The sequence below is a fragment of the Engystomops pustulosus genome, chromosome 1 (assembly GCF_040894005.1).
Source record: "Engystomops pustulosus chromosome 1, aEngPut4.maternal, whole genome shotgun sequence".
Taxonomy (NCBI): domain Eukaryota; kingdom Metazoa; phylum Chordata; class Amphibia; order Anura; family Leptodactylidae; genus Engystomops; species Engystomops pustulosus.
Window position 1 is genome coordinate 160,126,966 of NC_092411.1, and position 17,739 is coordinate 160,144,704.

Consider the following 17,739-nt stretch of genomic DNA (forward strand, 5'->3'; position numbering starts at 1 on the left):
AAATTATAATTTTCAAAGCAGGCCGGGTCGTTTGAATATTTCACCTAGGAATAATGGAATAGCATAGTGGTTCTATTTTTAATTGTTTTTACGGTTCCATGATTAAGAGCGACAGTATGGGGCATCCATATTGCGCTGCTATGATTGCAACTTCAGGTCTCCAGCATGGCGGCGACAGATGGGCCGCGTTCCACTATGTATCTGGTTAAACACCTGAAAATTCTGCCTGACACAGCTCGTTTGATAAGGGGACGATGTATGGAGGCAGTGAACTAGTAGTAGATTAAAGGTGCTGCAGTTAAAACTATGTTAGTTGGATCTTGAGATGGAGCTGGCGCTCCGCTGCCAGGCGAGCTTTCGCCAATCCAAGCCCCTGTCTCTAGGCTACTCCCCAAACAGCACTTCTAAGAACCTTTTGTATAAGATCAAGTGTAGTAGCGTTCTTATAAGTTTAGGATATGGCGGGTGAGGGGAATGTAAACAGATGCGCAAGAAGCGCTGAAATAATATTGGTAAATGATAAAAGTTTGCCAGTATATTTTGTGGATTACACAGCAGGGTGGCGACAAAGTTAACAAGTTTGATGTGGAAGCCATGAAAACAACCCAAAATTCTGCCCGACACAGCTCGTTTGATAAGGGGACGATGTATGGAGACAGTGAACTAGTAGTAGATTAAAGGTGCTGCAGTTAAAACTATGTTAGTTGGATCTTGAGATGGAGCTGGCGCTCCGCTGCCAGACAAGCTTTCGCCAATCCAAGCCCCTGTCTCTAGGCTACTCCCCAAACAGCACTTCTAAGAACCTTTTGTATAAGATCAAGTGTAGTAGCGTTCTTATAAGTTTAGGATATGGCGGGTGAGGGGAATGTAAACAGATGCGCAAGAAGCGCTGAAATAATATTGGTAAATGATAAAAGTTTGCCAGTATATTTTGTGGATTACACAGCAGGGTGGCGACAAAGTTAACAAGTTTGATGTGGAATCCATGAAAACAACCCAAAATTCTGCCTGACACAGTTCGTTTGATAAGGAGACAATGTATGGAGGCAGCTATATGGACGACTTTTGGAGGCAGCTATGGCGATGACGTGTGGAGGTAGCAATGGAGACAACGTGTGGAGCCAGCTAAAAAGACTACATGTGGAGGCTGCTATGGAGACAATTTAATTTGGATAGTGCCTGTATGTGGCAGTCCAAAAAAGTTTTCAAACCAGAGGAGCAGGTAGGTGCTCCTCCAGAAAAATAAAATAAATTGAGTGCCTGTATGTGGCAGTCCAAAAAAGTTTTCAAACCAGAGGAGCAGGTAGGTGCTCCTCCAGAAAAATTAAATAAATTGAGTGCCTGTATGTGGCAGTCCAAAAAAGTTTTCAAACCAGAGGAGAAGGTAGGTGGTCCTCTAGAAAAATTAAATAGATTGAGTGCCTGTATGTGGCACGCCCAAAAATTGCTTAAAACAGAGGACCGGGTAGGTGGCCCTCCAGAAAAATTAAATACATAGAGTACTATAGCTAGAGCCAGTTGGCCCTGGCAAAAAATAGCCAGTTTCCTATGCTTTAGTGTACAAAGAGGAGGAGAAGGAGGACAATGAGGAGGAGGAGTGCATACATTATTCAGGTTGAGCTTCTTTCACCTGGTGGAGAATGAAAATGCGGAGAAATCCAGGCTTTATTCATCTTGATAAGCGTCAGCCTGTCAGCGCTGTCAGTCGACAGGCGTGTACGCTTATCGTGATGATGCCACCAGCTGCACTGAAAACCCGCTCGGACAACACGGTAGCGGCAGGGCAGGCAAGAACCTCCAAGGCGTACAGCGCCAGTTCGTGCCACATGTCCAGCTTTGAAACCCAGTAGTTGTAGGGAGCTGTGTGATCATTTAGGACGATGGTATGGTCAGCTACGTACTCCCTCACCATCTTTCTGTAAAGATCAGCCCTACTCTGCCGAGACTGGGGACAGGTGACAGTGTCTTGCTGGGGTGACATAAAACTGGCAAAGGCCTTGTAAAGCGTACCCCTGCCAGTGCTGGACAAGCTGCCTGCTCGCCTACTCTCCCTCGCTACTTGTCCCGCAGAAGTACGCCCTCTGCCGCTAGCGTTGTCAGACGGGAAATACTGTTTCAGCTTGTGCACCAGGGCCTGCTGGTATTCATGCATTCTCACACTCCTTTCCTCTCCAGGGATGAGAGTGGAAAGATTTTGCTTGTACCGTGGGTCCAGGAGAGTGAATACCCAGTAATCGGTGCTGGAATAAATTCTTTGAACGCGAGGGTCATGGGATAGGCAGCCTAGCATGAAATCTGCCATATGTGCCAGAGGCCCAACGCGCAAGAATTCACTCCCCTCACTGGCCTGACTGCCCATTTCCTCCTTCTCCAACTCCTCCAACTCCTCTTCTTCTGCCCATACACGCTGAACAGTGAAGGACTGAACAATGGTCCCCTCTTGTGTCTCGCCAACATTCTCCTCCTCTTCCTCCTCATCCTCATCCTCCTCCACCTCCACCTCCTCCGATATGCGCTGAGAAACAGACCTAAGGGTGCTTTGGCTATCAACAAGGGAATCTTCTTCCCCCGTCTCTTGTGACGAGCGCAAAGCTTCCGACTTCATGCTGACCAGAGAGTTTTTCAACAGGCCAAGCAGCGGGATGGTGAGGCTGATGATGGCGGCATTGCCACTGACCATCTGTGTTGACTCCTCAAAGTTACTCAGCACCTGACAGATATCAGACATCCACGTCCACTCCTCATTGTAGACTTGAGGAAGCTGACTGACCTGACTACCAGTTCTGGTGGAAGTTGACATCTGGCAGTCTACAATCGCTCTGCGCTGCTGGTAAACTCTGGATAACATGGTTAATGTTGAATTCCACCTCGTGGGCACGTCGCACAACAGTCGGTGAGCGGGCAGTTGGAGGCGGCGCTGCGCTGCCCTGAGAGTGGCAGCATCTGTGCTGGACTTCCTGAAATGCGCACAGATGCGGCGCACCTTCGTGAGCAAATCAGACAGATTGGGGTATGTCTTGAGGAAACGCTTAACTATGAGATTTAACACATGGGCCAGGCATGGCACATGTGTCAGTCTGCCGAGTTGCAGAGCCGCCACCAGGTTACGGCCGTTGTCACACACAACCATGCCTGGCTTCAGGTTCAGCGGTGCCAGCCACACATCAGTCTGCGCCGTGATGCCCTGTAATAGCTCTTGGGCGGTGTGCCTTTTATCGCCTAGGCTCAGCAGTTTGAGCACCGCCTGCTGTCGCTTAGCGATGGCACTGCTGCTGTGCCTAGAGCTACCTACTGATGGCGCCATGCCCACGGATGGTAATTCGGAGGAGGTGGAGGAGGGGTGGGAGGAGGAGGAGGCATAGTAGGCCTTTGAGACCTGGACCCAGGTAGGCCCCGCAATCCTCGGCGTCGGCAGTATATGAGCAGCCCCAGGGTCAGACTTGGTCCCAGCCTCCACCAAGTTAACCCAATGTGCCGTCAGCGATATATAGTGGCCCTGCCCGCCAGCACTCGTCCACGTGTCCGTGGTCAGGTGGACCTTGTCAGAAACGGCGTTGGTCAGGGCACGGATGATGTTCTCTGACACGTGCTTGTGCAGGGCTGGGACGGCACATCGGGAAAAGTAGTGGCAGCTGGGGACCGAATACCGAGGGGCGGCCGCCGCCATGAGGTTTCGAAAGGCCTCGGTCTCTACCAGCCTATAGGGCAGCATCTCCAGGCTAAGCAACTTGGAGATGTGGACGTTGAGGGCTTGGGCGTGTGGGTGGGTTGCGCTATACTTCCTTTTGCGCTCCAGCGTCTTGGGTATGGAGAGCTGAACGCTGGTGGATGCTGTGGAGGATCGTGGAGTCGAAGATGGGGTTTTCGCACGGGAGGTGTTTGGGCCGTGGTCCTGGGCAGGGGGCTGACTAGCAGATGACACAGGGGAAGGAGCAGTGGTGTGCCCGGCCGGAGGTGAACGGGCTTGGTGCCATTGAGTGGGGTGTTTAGCATTCATATGCCTGCGCATACTGGTGGTAGTTAAGCTAGTAGTGGTGGAACCCCTGCTGATCCTGGTTTGGCAAAGGTTGCACACCACAGTCCGTCGGTCATCCGGTGTTTCTTTAAAGAACCTCCAGACTTCTGAAAATCTAGCCCTCGCCACGGGAGCTTGACTACGGGCAACATTTGGCGCTGATGCACCAGCTCTGGCCCTGTTTCTCTGTCTGGCCCCACCACTGCCTCTTCCAACCTGTTCTGCTATAGGATTCGCCTCCGTCTCAGAAGCACTGTGTTCACCCGGCCTATCAACCCAGCTTGGGTCTGTCACCTCATCATCCTCCGATCCCTCAGTCTGCTCCCCCCTCGGACTTCCTGCCCTGACAACAACTTCACCACTGTCTGACAACCGTGTCACCTCATCGTCCGACACCTCTTTACACACTTCTTCCACTACGTCAATAATGTCATCATCACCCACAGACTGCGACTGGTGGAAAACCTGGGCATCGGAAAATTGCTCAGCAGCAACCGGACAAGTGGTTTGTGACTGTGGGAAGGGTCCAGAAAACAGTTCCTCAGAGTATGCCGGTTCAAATGCCAAATTTTGCTGGGAGGGGGCAGACGGGGGGGAAGGAGGCTGAGGTGGAGGAGCCGGAGGAGTGCTGATTTCGGTGACATGGGTGGACTGCGTGGAAGACTGACTGGTGGACAAATGGCTAGAAGCATTGTCCGCAATCCACGACATCACCTCTTCGCACTGTTCTGGCCTCAACAGTGCTCTACCACGAGTCCCAGTAACTTGAGACATGATGAACCTAGGGAGTGTAGCTCTGCGGCGTTCCCCTGCTCCCTCATCAGCAGGTGGTGTCTCACCCCGCCCAGGACCACGGCCTCTGACCCCTGCAGTAGTTGGACACCCACGTCCACGCCCTCGTCCTCTACCCCTAGCCCTCGGGTTAAACATTTTCCAAATTAAAGTGTAAACTTTTAATTTATTTTTTTATTTATTTATTTATTTATTTTTTAACAAAACGATGCTATCCTATTGCTACGGCTAGTTTCTAACCTACACTGACAGCACACAACTGGATTTTGTGCTGTGCCTGATGACTTTGAGCTATAAAATGAAATAAAGGTAAAAAAAATAAATAAATCAGCAGACTCTGCCTAATTCTAATCAAACCCTTAATAAATTGTCCCACTTCGGTTTTTGAGGTGGATATGCGTGTCACTAAGAGCTAAACACAACGGTCGCAGGTCTCCCAGCAAATTCCTCACAATATGGTACTAGCTGCACTACTAATGCCAGCAAGCCCAGCCACAAGCAAACAAAAAAAAGGAAAATATAACGCTATTGTAAGCCTAAGTAAGCCGTTGGGGTTCTCCTATGGCTATTTTGTAGCCTACACTGAAAGCACACTGCTTTGCAAGATGAGTTTGAGCTATAAAATGAAATAAAGGTAAAAAAAAAATAAAATCAGCAGACTCTGCCTAATTCTAATCAAACCCCTAATAAATTGTCCCACTTTGGTGTTTGAGGTGGATATGTGTGTCACTAAGAGCTAAACACAACGGTAGCAAGTCCCCCTGCAAATTCCTCACAATATGGTACTAGCTGCACTACTAGTGCCAGCAAGCCCAGCCACAAGCAAATAAAAAAAAAATGTATAACGTTATTCTGTTGGGTTCTTGTAGAGTCACTCCTGCCTAACACTATTCTAATAGAACAGCCTAACGCTTTCCCTGACCAGCAGCAGCTCTCTCCCTAGCGGCATCCAGACACATAATGATCCGAGCAGCACGGGCAGGGGCTAGTCTATTCCAGGGTCACCTGATCTGGCCAGCCAACCACTGCTATCGACGTGTAAGGGTACCACGTCATGCTGGGTGGAGTGCAGAGTCTCCTGGCTTGTGATTGGCTCTGTTTCTGGCCGCCAAAAAGCAAAACGGCGGGAGATGCCATTTTCTCGAGCTGGCGAAGTATTCGTCCGAGCAACGAGCAGTTTCGAGTACGCTAATGCTCGAACGTGCATCAAGCTCGGACGAGTATGTTCGCTCATCTCTACTAATAATGCTTAACAATATAAACACAAGTTACAACTTACAACACATGCTGCGTTTGATTATTCATTTTTCCAGATGCGTTTCCAATGCCTTTCAAAACACATCATCTTAACTAATATATGCTACCCTGATAGTAGCAAAATTTTCATCTCGCCTCATTTGGCCATGTTTCTGAACTCTAGTTGCCTCCTATGATGATGACACTGCTTGGAGGGGTGCGCGTAATCTATGAAGTGTGGATCTCCATTTGCTACCCTTCCCTCACAGGATGTCCTCCTGGGAACGGAATGGCAATGGAAGCTCCAGAAACAACTCAGAAGCCAGAAGGAGAATGTTTATCAGTGTAAGCACAGCATGGATTACACTGTTAAGAATTGTACTAACACTGGTAAACTTTCATTTTGTGACCAACCCATTTTAATGTCCTTTAAAACAGACATAATAACAGGAAATGCAGATGAAGAAAGGGGAGGGAGCAGTTGTTCAGGATCACAATACCTTTATTGAGAAAGCACACAGTATCGTAACATTAGAAAGCTTATATGGATGATATACAGACTAAGAAAGTGACTGTGAGGGAAGTGGGAGTTGAAGAAGCATAAGTACATTTATTTTTTGTTTTTTTTGGAATATTTATTGCTTAACATTTCTATAATTTTCCCATCTATCTTTTTCTGTTCAACACTTGAAATACTTGACCTCATTAAGTCACGTTGTCTTCAAATATTAAGCTCAAGGTTTCCTGGATTCTGTTTCCTTCTAGACAATCGAATTCGATGAGGGAGCTGGTGCAGTTCTACGAATTCAGCCTCTTCGGACGCCCCGAGATGAAAATGTGTATGAATGCGTTGCTCAGAACATTCATGGTGAAGCTACAGTCAGTGCCAAACTTACTGTCTTGCGAGGTACGGAAGCTACACGACTGATACATTTTGTTGTCAACTTTTGTAAATCACACCTCTCTATTAATCACTTGTAATAATGTTTTCATTATAATTTCTCTATCACATACAAACAATTTGAACAATTTCATAGAAAGCCAATAAGGTCATCCTTTCTTTGCTTAACTTGAGAACTGATTGGAGTAGCAGTAGAATTGTATCATGTAATTACAAGCATGGTGAGAATGTGTAACTTCAAAGCATATGCTGCCCTGGATCACATTATATCCTAGGATCCCCACGCTTAATACTGAGCCACTTTGCTGTTCTAATTGTTTTATTTTATATAATTGTGTTTTTATTAAAGAGGTATTCCAGGAATAAGCATAATTTCTATATAAATGGGTCCTTAAAATGTAAGCAAAAATGTAATTAGATGTTATTTAAAATTCTCCTCCGCTTATCAGAAAATTGCTGTTAACGTATACTGTAATGAAGAATTAATGTGATATTGGTCCTTTAATCAGTCCGTTGATTTTCTCTACGTGGAGCAGACACAGGACAGAAGATGGCCCTGGTCACATGTCCACATCACATGCCCTACATCTGCCTGGGCAGGTCATGTGATCACCACTACGTTTGGCTCTAGTCGGTTGGTTGCAGTGCATCCAGTATGGCCAGCGTTGTGGTCAGGGCCGGTTCTAGACAAGGTGGGGCCCTGGGCAAAACTAAAAGTGGGGCCCCAAAATAAAACAATTTTATGACCAGTCACAGCCAGTAAGAGGTCCCTTTAGTATCGTAAAAAAAACTGTAATATGGGCAAATTTTATAGGAGATAGATAGATGATAGGGAGATGATGGTCAGCACCGTGGCTCAGTGGTTAGCACTATAGCCTTGCAGCGCTAGTCAACTTCTGCATAGAGTTTGCATGTTCTCTCTGTGTTTGCGTGGGTTTCCCCCGGGTCCTCCGGTTTCCTCCCACACTCCAAAAAATGACTGGTAGGTTGAATAGATTGGGAGCCCCATGGGGACAGGGACTGATCTGGCAAGCTCTGTGCAGCGCTGCTTAATCTGTGTGCGCTATATAAATAAAGAATTATTCATTATAATCATTATGATAGAAGATAAATATGATTTCTAGATGCATAACTATAATATAGATGATATATATATATATATATACGCCTTCATGCAATTTCGATTCAAACTGAAACATTTTATAAAAAATACTTAAAATTTGACTTTCATGGCAAAAAATGTACTCCGAACAGAAAATATCTCCTAAATGTAATCGATGGACATGTGTACAGTTCACAAATGCCTCATATTTATATGTTCACATGAATAAATAATATCACTAAAACTGAAATAACTAGATATCTGCTTTTCAGCTAGAAATTTTAAGACAGTCACAACTTGCAAAATATAACAATAAAACAGAATAAAAAGTAAAGACGCCATAAAACCTATATAGTTTTGAAAGCAGACAACCAGGCGATGCATTTGGCAATTAACATTCAAAATTTCCTCTAAAATATGTACAAATCCAGATACTTATATAAAGAAAATATACTTTCCTAAAACAGTAAAATGTGAGGAGATCATACATACTCCACATGTGTATATTCACCAAAATATGCAGCAAAGGGAACGTTACATCCACAGGAGACACCAAACTATTTTTGCAGAAAATTGCACTGAGCTTCACATAGATCTATCATTGTACGCTCCCTTACACAATGGTAACCCAAATAATAACTATATAACTGTAAACCCCTCTAATGAGATAACAAAAGTCACGCTTAGATGTATTATCCGACAATGTATTAGCCGCACAATAACAGAACCCTCCGCGCTTCATAAGAATGAGAGTGAGAACGTCATAACATAGGTGTAAATAATGAAGGATGGTGTGATATAAAAAGTTTATTCCAGAACATGTTTGTGTGTTTGGTGTTACATATAACTTTATGGAGATATTCTGGGTCGCAGTGTTAATGTGTCGGCACATTAGGTGAAGAGGATCGAACGTTCATCGTATCAGTCAATTTTCTCAAAAAAAAAAAAACTATCACAAAGTAAAAGGCAGTAAGAGAGCAAGTGTGTTCTTAGATAGTTCTGGATAGGAGAGGGTTAAAAACATGAACATTAGTTGATATTATTCCTTATCAGAATGTAGTAACATATAAAGTGAATATTTCCATTATCTGTGAGGTGCAGCAGCTCCTGTGTGCAGCAAATTCTCCCTGCAGCCTGATGGCTAAGAATCTGGAGGGGGGGGGGCACACTTCTGGGGGCTGTATCTTTGGCTCTGTGACACATAGAGCCTTCACTTTTTTCCTATGAAAGAAGAGAGTCTCCTCTTTTATATGAATCTAAATGTTTCTAAGTGTCAGGAAAACTGAGCTTTTAACTGTTAAACTGCCGTCGGGAGTGATTTTTATATATAAAAATGGCACCTGATATTCTCACTTTAAACCTGAATATCTCTGGAACCATGGCACCTAGAAACACAATTCAAGATTCACTTCAAAGAAGAGATTCTCCTCTTTCAGGGGGCCCTGGGCAATTGCCCACTTTGCCTACCCATAGCGCTGGCCCTGGTTGTGGTGAGATGTTATCTCAGTGCGGCAATGTGCAGTGATGGCAGTTACACATCATTACCATGGTAACAGAGCAGGACAGTCTGAGCATAAGAGGGAGGAGGAGTGACTGAGAACTAAAGGATCATGTGGTAGTTTCCAATGGTGGTCATCTTGGTGATAACTCCACCTACTTTAGAAAGCCCATAAGATTTTGTAAATCATAAAATCAAACTATTTAAGCCCATATTTTGTGACTAAAAATATTGAGTTTTGTTATATTAATTTTTGTATTACATATCAGATGTTCATATTCCCGGAATACCCCTTTAAACATTTTTCAACATAACTACACACTGCATATTGTTCAAAATGTTGAGAACATATATTTCTTTTAGAAACAAATTTGATAGCTCAAGACAACATTCAGTTGCTAGACAATATAAACATTTGGAGGCAAATGATCAGTGCTACTTCATCCTTAGTTCAACAAAGCAAAAAATAAACAGGGAGGGTTCAGCTCATGTCTCGATCACACTCCTCTCTACCTCAGTTCCAGAAACAATCCCACATTTCCCAAATCTTATCAATAAGTGCAATCTGGTTGTTTAATGAGGCTGTCGGGGATTCCATACTGTCTACTAGATCCAGGACGAAGAGAGGCTGCAGTTTTCCAAAACTGCGATATCAAACACCTCGCAGCTGTGAGGATTTGCAAACTTTTCTTAGTAGCTCACTTTCCCGTAGGTTGAGGGGATGTAGTCAACAAGTAGAACATCTACCACAGTAGCGTAGAGTAGAGAAGGGCCGTGCCTCCTGCCAGTAAGGCTCTATCCAGGAACATGACCAAAATATATGCTGCACTACAGAACCAACATACCTCTGGTGTGTCGGGGAACAACCTGTGTACAAGAGAGGTCATATGATACCAGTGCAGCATTATTTTATACTGATTTCCCTTGTATGTGGTGCATAAGGAGTATTTAGCTGCTCTTCGCCCGATCACAAGCCATGTCTTCTGAAGTATAGGTTCTCCAACTATCTGTTCCCCGCCATATATGAGTGTGAGATAAGTGCGTCCCGATCAGGGTGTAACAATACCATGTAGATGTCAAAAATTAGGTCTGAGGTGGCAGACTTGCATATATCTTCAAACAAAGTGGGCTTAGAAACTTCTTCAGAGTTGTGAAGTAGTAGCAAGTGCCTAATGCTTGTGTAGTGGAAGTGAGTTGAGATCGGGCACTAAAGGGGAGGATCCGTCTTTGTCTAAATATTATCTTTGTACTAAGAATCTATTCTAAACTGTTTTTCTCAATATTTAACACAGAGGACCAGCTCCCCCCAGGCTTTCCAAACATTGATATGGGTCCACAGCTCAAAGTTGTAGAACGTACAAGAACAGCTACAATGCTGTGCGCAGCCAGTGGAAATCCAGATCCCGAAATAACCTGGTTCAAAGACTTTCTCCCAGTAGATCCTGGAGCTAGTAAAGGAAGAATCAAACAGCTAAGATCGGGTAAGAGGAATAATAGTACTGGGAATTCACAACATAACTGACAGTATTGTATTCCAAGTAATACATATATATGGTTCTTTCTTTTTAATAACAAATTGGCCCACATTTACTAAACAGTCTGTACCAGTATGGTGGCATAGACTGCACATAAATACATGAGCAAACTGCTTGCTTGCACATGTATTTATGAAGTGTTTCCGTCATGTATTTTGTTGCTGCCGCACTATGTCCGCTGCAACACAATACTGTGCACATAAATGAGTGTACCGGTGTGCATTCGCACCATGCACCACATTTATGTCAGAAGTCTGACATAATTGTGGCGCGCACCTGTTAAACTGAGTGCACCAGAAGAAAACTGTTTCCAGTCTTCATAAGTCGGGTGCACAATACGGAGACAAAATTAATAAATGTGGGCCATTGTATTGTTTTTGTGTGCCCTTTATAAAAATATAAATATATGGTAATATACCACATCTATGGTAATCCTGTGTTATTCATGTCAAACTTTTTATTATGCTCTTTAATTTAATCAACATATCTTTCCCATAACCTACTCAGATCTTTATATGCAGCTTACATTTCCAGTTATGGGGCAGATCTATTAAACTGGCTGCACCAGTTTTTTTGTCTGACTTTGTACTAGAAAGAATGGCCCAGAGTTATCAAAAATAGTTCCAACTGCACTATGTGCACTTTGCCTGTAGAGTGTGTAGAGTATGCCAGATTCATGAAATGTGTTGCATGTTCATGAATCTGTTTCTCCCTGCAATGCTCTGACAGAGTTTGCCAAAAATTTTTTGGTGCTCCTTTAGCATAGGGTGTGCGATACAGTTCTGCATGGTAAATGTGTTGCATGGTCCAACTGTGCACAAGAACTCCCCTTTATGCGCATAATTTTGTGTCACGTCAGGAATAGTGCAGCTGCAACTCAAATATGTATGGAGTACTTTACATGTGCAAACAGTTTGCATTAAAAAGAATGTGCAGACAGAAAACTGCCGCAGGGACTTAAATAAGTCTGGGGCACATTTATTAAGGCTGTGGGCACGGGCGTTTTGTTTGCATTTAACGCATGCATTTTTAAACAGCCGAAGAGGAGATTAACCTAACTACATTGTTGTCAACATTGCGTTTACAAAACACATGTGTTATCATTTTGTCAACACATGCAACGGTTTTGTGGCAGACTTTGCACATTCTTTTAGGTGCAAACTGCTTGCACAGGTATTCAAGAAGTGCCTGCGCCACAATTGTGTCACACGGAACCTTTTTTGGCTTAGCTGCACTAGACTGATTTGGCAAGCTCTGTGCAGTGCTGCGAAATCTGTGTGCGCTGTATAAATAATAATTATTATTATTACAGTATTAGTCATCATGTGACACAAATTAGGGGGTGGTCCAGTGCTCAGTCGGACCACCCGACAGAGTTATCATGTGAAGTCCGCAAGAATTGTGTCGCACACCCTATGTTAAAGGTACACCAGAAAAAAGTTGGTGCACTCTGTCGGTGAAGTGCAGGAAGCGCCAGAAATCCTGAATCTGGTGCACCCGGCACACTACACAAGCAAACTGCATTTAGTTCTACTACTGTAAATGTGCCCCAATGTCTTTGTAACTTGCACGTGTATTTAAGAAGTGTTTGAGCCAATTTCATGTCTGACAAGAAAGTAAAAATGTGCACCTAAAGGGGTGTGCTTGCAACATGTTTAATACAGTGATTCGACACTGTATTTTAAAGGTGCATCTTAAAACAGATGGTGCATACCTCCCAACCAGTGCAGGGTGCGCCTGAAGACCGATAATTGAAGACTGTGTGCTGCAGCTGGATTTAAAAAGTGGAATCAGGTTTTTATTTGCCTCAGTCCTTAAAGGGTTATTCTCATCTGGGCACTTACATTCAGTTTGATAAATCTGACATATATAAACATTTCTTCAATTGGATGTTATTAAAAAAAATGTTCCTGTGTGAAGATAATTTCTCATAAATGTAACCATGTCGTCCCTTAGAAACGAGATGGCTTCCTCGGATACGGCCACGTCTGCTGGAGGGATTGCACAAAGAAACAAAAGGTTATTGTATATAAAATGTCCAGGAGTTACTACATGTCGCACAGCCGTCCTGTGGTAATGATCGCTGAATCCTGGTGGTTTGGCAGGACTCAATACTGCATGTCTGGCCACCGCTGCCAGAGTATGACGTGGTCGTATCCGAGGAAAGTATCTCGTTTCTAAGGGAAAGAATAACTACATTTATGAGAAATTATCTTCACACAGGAACATTTTTTTAATAACATCCAATTGAAGAAATGTTTACATATGGCAAATGAATTTAATTAAATGTAAATGCCCTGATGAGAATACCCCTTTAAGGGCAACATAAAATGAGGTGGTGTGTAGGATTCCTCCAGCAGGCCTTCTGATTAACATGTGTGCCATATTACTTCCAAGTACTAGTTTCTGAATGAAATAGCCACTTTAGAGTAACCTAAATTTTATCAATCACTGGATTAATGTCTTTGTGAAAGCTGACCAGACACATGGTGCCCTATTAAAAATGAATATTTTACAGATAAGCCTAGACTAAGAAGCTTTCTGTAGACTTTTCTTATAGACTGTACAGTGTTTAATAGATCCCCAGACTTTTTTCTCAGTGCTAGTGAATCCAAAGTTGTCTTCCCTGTCCATACAAGATCTATTTCATACATTTGACAGAGGGGAAATGTAGTAATCGATAAATGTGGTCATGGGAGAGCGGCGTCAAGCCTAGTGCTGTGAAGAAGACTGTTATCCAGGATTTATTTAAAGGGGATCACTATACAGCTGGTGAAAAATGACATAGCTCATAGGTGACTCAGATAGGGCACCATGTGAACCATGTCTGCTAGTTCCATTTATTATGGAACACCGGTCAATTTTAAGTTCCTTTAACTGTGAAAATGTTTTAATGAATTTGAATTATTGTTCTGTTTTTTTTACAGCTCTACCCACAACGTATTTTTACTTTTAAATTATATTTTCTCCCAAGGCAAAACCAATGAATGTGAACCATTTACATCTGCAATGTATGCATTTTCTGTGTAGGTGCAAAACCATGCAAGCCCAGTTTAAAATGCAGAAAGGGGGCATTATTGTATGGAGATTCTTCATGTCAATGTGTAATTTCCAGGGCTTTCTTGTGCAAATAAAATGCCTGAAACTGAATCATTTATTAAAATCTGCACCTGCCATCTTTATGCTTGTGTGGGTTAAAATAGGCTAAAATGAAAAAATGTGGAAGATTTGTACACATTCAGAAACTCCTCATTAAATAATATGCAGCATGTTTGTATGGCACCTGTTCGGATGCATCAGGCATTAGCGGGTAAAGGTGCCCATAGTCAGCCATAGTCTTTTGTCTATCCCAAATAAGAGAATGAGCTGATAAGCTGTATGGATCGCAGCTTCTTTACTAGAATTACTAGGGAGACATTTCATTCTCAGGGAAACATTGCAGGTTTGATTAGTTTTTTTAACCAATATTTATAGTCAAAATGAGGATGAAATCGCAGGAAACACAGTGGAAATATAAAAGAATAATGATTCCCATTTTACTTATTTATGTCCACCAATAATAGTGATGTACCGTATATACTCGAGTATAAGCCGACCCGAGTATAAGACGAGGCCCCTAATTTTACCACAAAATACTGGGAAAACCTATTGACTCGAGTATAAGCCGAGGGTGGGAAATGCATTGGTTACAGCCTCCCCAGTATATAGCCAGTCAGGCTCTGCCCCAGTGTATATAGCCAGCCAGCCCCTGCCCCAGTGTATATAGCCTGCCAGACCCTGCCCCAGTGTATATAGCCTGCCAGACCCTGCCCCAGTGTATATAGCCTGCCAGACCCTGCCCCAGTGTATATAGCCTGCCGCCGCTGCCGGACAGATCGCACAGAAGATATACAGGGGTCACCGGAAAGGTGAGTTTAGATATATTTATTTTTTGACTCGAGTATAAGCCGAGTTTGGGTTTTTCAGCACATTTTTTGTGCTGAAAAACTAGGCTTATACTCGAGTATATAAGGTATGCAATTTAAATGGGATATTCTACTTTAAAATTAGTTATAGAATAAGGTAGAAGTGATTAATGGTGGGGTAACCCATATGAACGGAGTGCTGGTGAGTTATTCATTCACTTCACTGAGAGGCCTGGAGATAGCTTGCCCGGTAGTCCGATGGAAGGGAATGGAGTTCTAGTTAGGTATGTGCATTAGCAACTCATTCACATGAGGCACTCCTGGACCCTACTCTCATGATCCCTGGGAGTAACAGTAGGCAGCCTCCTATAAGCCACTTTTCCCTAGGAGATACCAGGGAGATGTCCATAGGAAATACAATCCCTTTCATCTTTATATTATTCAAAATAAAGAGATGGTGTTGATTTACATAAATCAAAATTTCTAATTCGGAAATGTCAAGCACTTTGGACTCCTAATTTTATATTCAGCCATTATTTGTATTCTTATTCTAGGCTTATACAGTGCTCCATTGACGATAGCTATGTTACATTTACCGCCTATTGCTATGTGAAAATATTCATAGACTGAGACATTAAGACTTTCTATTGATCCGTACATTTGGAGCACAAAGAATTTGACCTTTTACAAAAAAGGAAAACATCCTTTTATACAACAAAGATTGAATTATGTAGAAAGTGTTGTGAGATTGGGAGACAGTATAGTCATCCAAAAATCTCTCCTGTAGATATTTTGTAACAATGAACACCATTTGTTTCTTTAATATGGGCAAAATGTAACTGCACAGACATGGTCCTTAAAAGCCAACTTGCCACTAGTATAGTGCAGGGGTGCAGATGTGTGTTTCCAGATTATACCCATATTTATTGGTTTATAACAAGGAACTGTTAATTTTAACAAAAGTAAGGTTTAAAGAAAATAAATCCTTAAAAGCCAGAGTTCCCAGAGCCCCTCCGAGTTGCAGATTCACAAGCTTTCGGACAGGCTTTTAGACTGTCTCCCCCTGTCCCCTGCTCCTGCTTGGCACCCCCCTTCACTCTTGCTGATGTAATCTCACAAAGTGGGAGGGAAAGTGCTCCTTTCACACTGTAACAGCCTATGAAGCTGCAGGATGGAGATGCTCTGGTTATGTCCCCAGAGCCCTTCCAGCTCATTAGCATGATTTATAAAAGTTGATTTTAGAAAGAAGGATAACATGGAAAACAAATATAAGAAGCTTACCACAGCCACAGTGCCTGTCTCTATTAATAAGTGTTCCTGGATTATCAGGCTTGATCTTTATGATAGATTTTCCTTAAGTATGGACAGAGGCTCTCTCTTTATATAAATATACACCCTTTTGAATGACCATCTGACATCTAATCACCTGTGAAAGTGTTATCTCTGCTTGGGTGTTATACAACATGATTCCTATAATGTGGCATCAAGTATCTTCCTTTGGATGTTTTACCTATCTTAAGTGTTTTAACTGTCAAAATTCAACATATCCTAGGTATAAGGGCATTTGGTTGTTGAATTCCAGGGCCAATTAATAATAATAATAATAATTTACATAGCGTCATCATATTCCATACAACATATTCCTATGATTACAAATCATTGGGGACATATACAAATAAAATACTACATTACGGAGTACAAACAGTCATATGGAACAATATAACTTGTAATGGTCTGCTGTTTTCTGTTTTATACTATTACAAAAATAATTTATACAGGCGGTCCCCTACTTAAGGACACTCGACTTACAGACAACCCATAGTTACAGACAGACCCCTCTGACCTCTGGTGAAGTCTCTGAATGCTTTGCTATAGTCCCAGACTGCAATAATCAGCTGTAAAGTGTCTGTATTGATAATCCTTGGTCCCATTACAGCAAAAAATGTTTAACCTCCAATTGTCACTTGGGCCAAAAAATTTTTTATCTGGATCTACAATTATTAAATATACAGTTTCGACTTACATACAAATTCAACTTAAGAACAAACCTCCGGACCCTATCTTGTATGTAACCCGGGGACTGCCTGTATACCAGTTTTCTGTGTTGCAGCTAGTTCTCCAGCATTAAAGTATTATTCAGTATTACCTAAATTCTGCTGCTTCAGAAATCCTAAATTTTTCTTGGTTCTCCTGAGCAAATTCATTGGTCCTAACACTTTAAAATGCCCTTACATTGTATTCCCCCTTCATATTATCTTTGATGACTTTTTGTATTGTAGCCATGTGGTTCTTCCTCATTTTAGACAGATTGCCCCAGGTCCTTCTGTCTGTGTCAATGTATAGGTTGTCATTTTCCTCTTTTCCTGTGCTGTAGAATTCTTTCACTTTCTGTCTTCACATGGCCTTATCGCTTTGGCCCTGTGCCCTGAAAATATCCCTCCTCTATATGTTAACTTTTTATTCTCGGCCTCCCTTGTAACAGTTGTATGCTGCTGCACCACATGCTTTTCAAACCTTCGTTCTGAATTACTATATGCCAGATTAATGGAATCATTATACATACATACACAATGTTTATCTTAGGCTGTTATGAGAAAAATAAAGTAAATCTATCATCAAAATCAAGCATGATAAACCAGAGGCACTTACTCATAGATCTATGCAATGTCACTGTGATAATCATTTTATATGTGTTTTCCATGGCCCCTTCTTTCTAAAATCACCAGAGCCCTTTTGGCTCATTAGGTTAATTTTT

The 17,739-nt window shown here is 42.7% G+C and overlaps 1 protein-coding gene across 1 annotated transcript in view; it reads left to right on the top strand.

Moving 5' to 3' along the window:
* PTPRS (protein tyrosine phosphatase receptor type S) overlaps nt 1–17,739 on the top strand; it is a 207,897-nt gene that overhangs the window by 74,214 nt on the left and 115,944 nt on the right. Inside the window, exons 4-5 of the mRNA XM_072113236.1 lie at nt 6,809–6,950; nt 10,837–11,025. Of these exons, the coding sequence (XP_071969337.1) occupies nt 6,809–6,950; nt 10,837–11,025 (331 nt within the window). The remainder of the gene's footprint in view (nt 1–6,808; nt 6,951–10,836; nt 11,026–17,739) is intronic.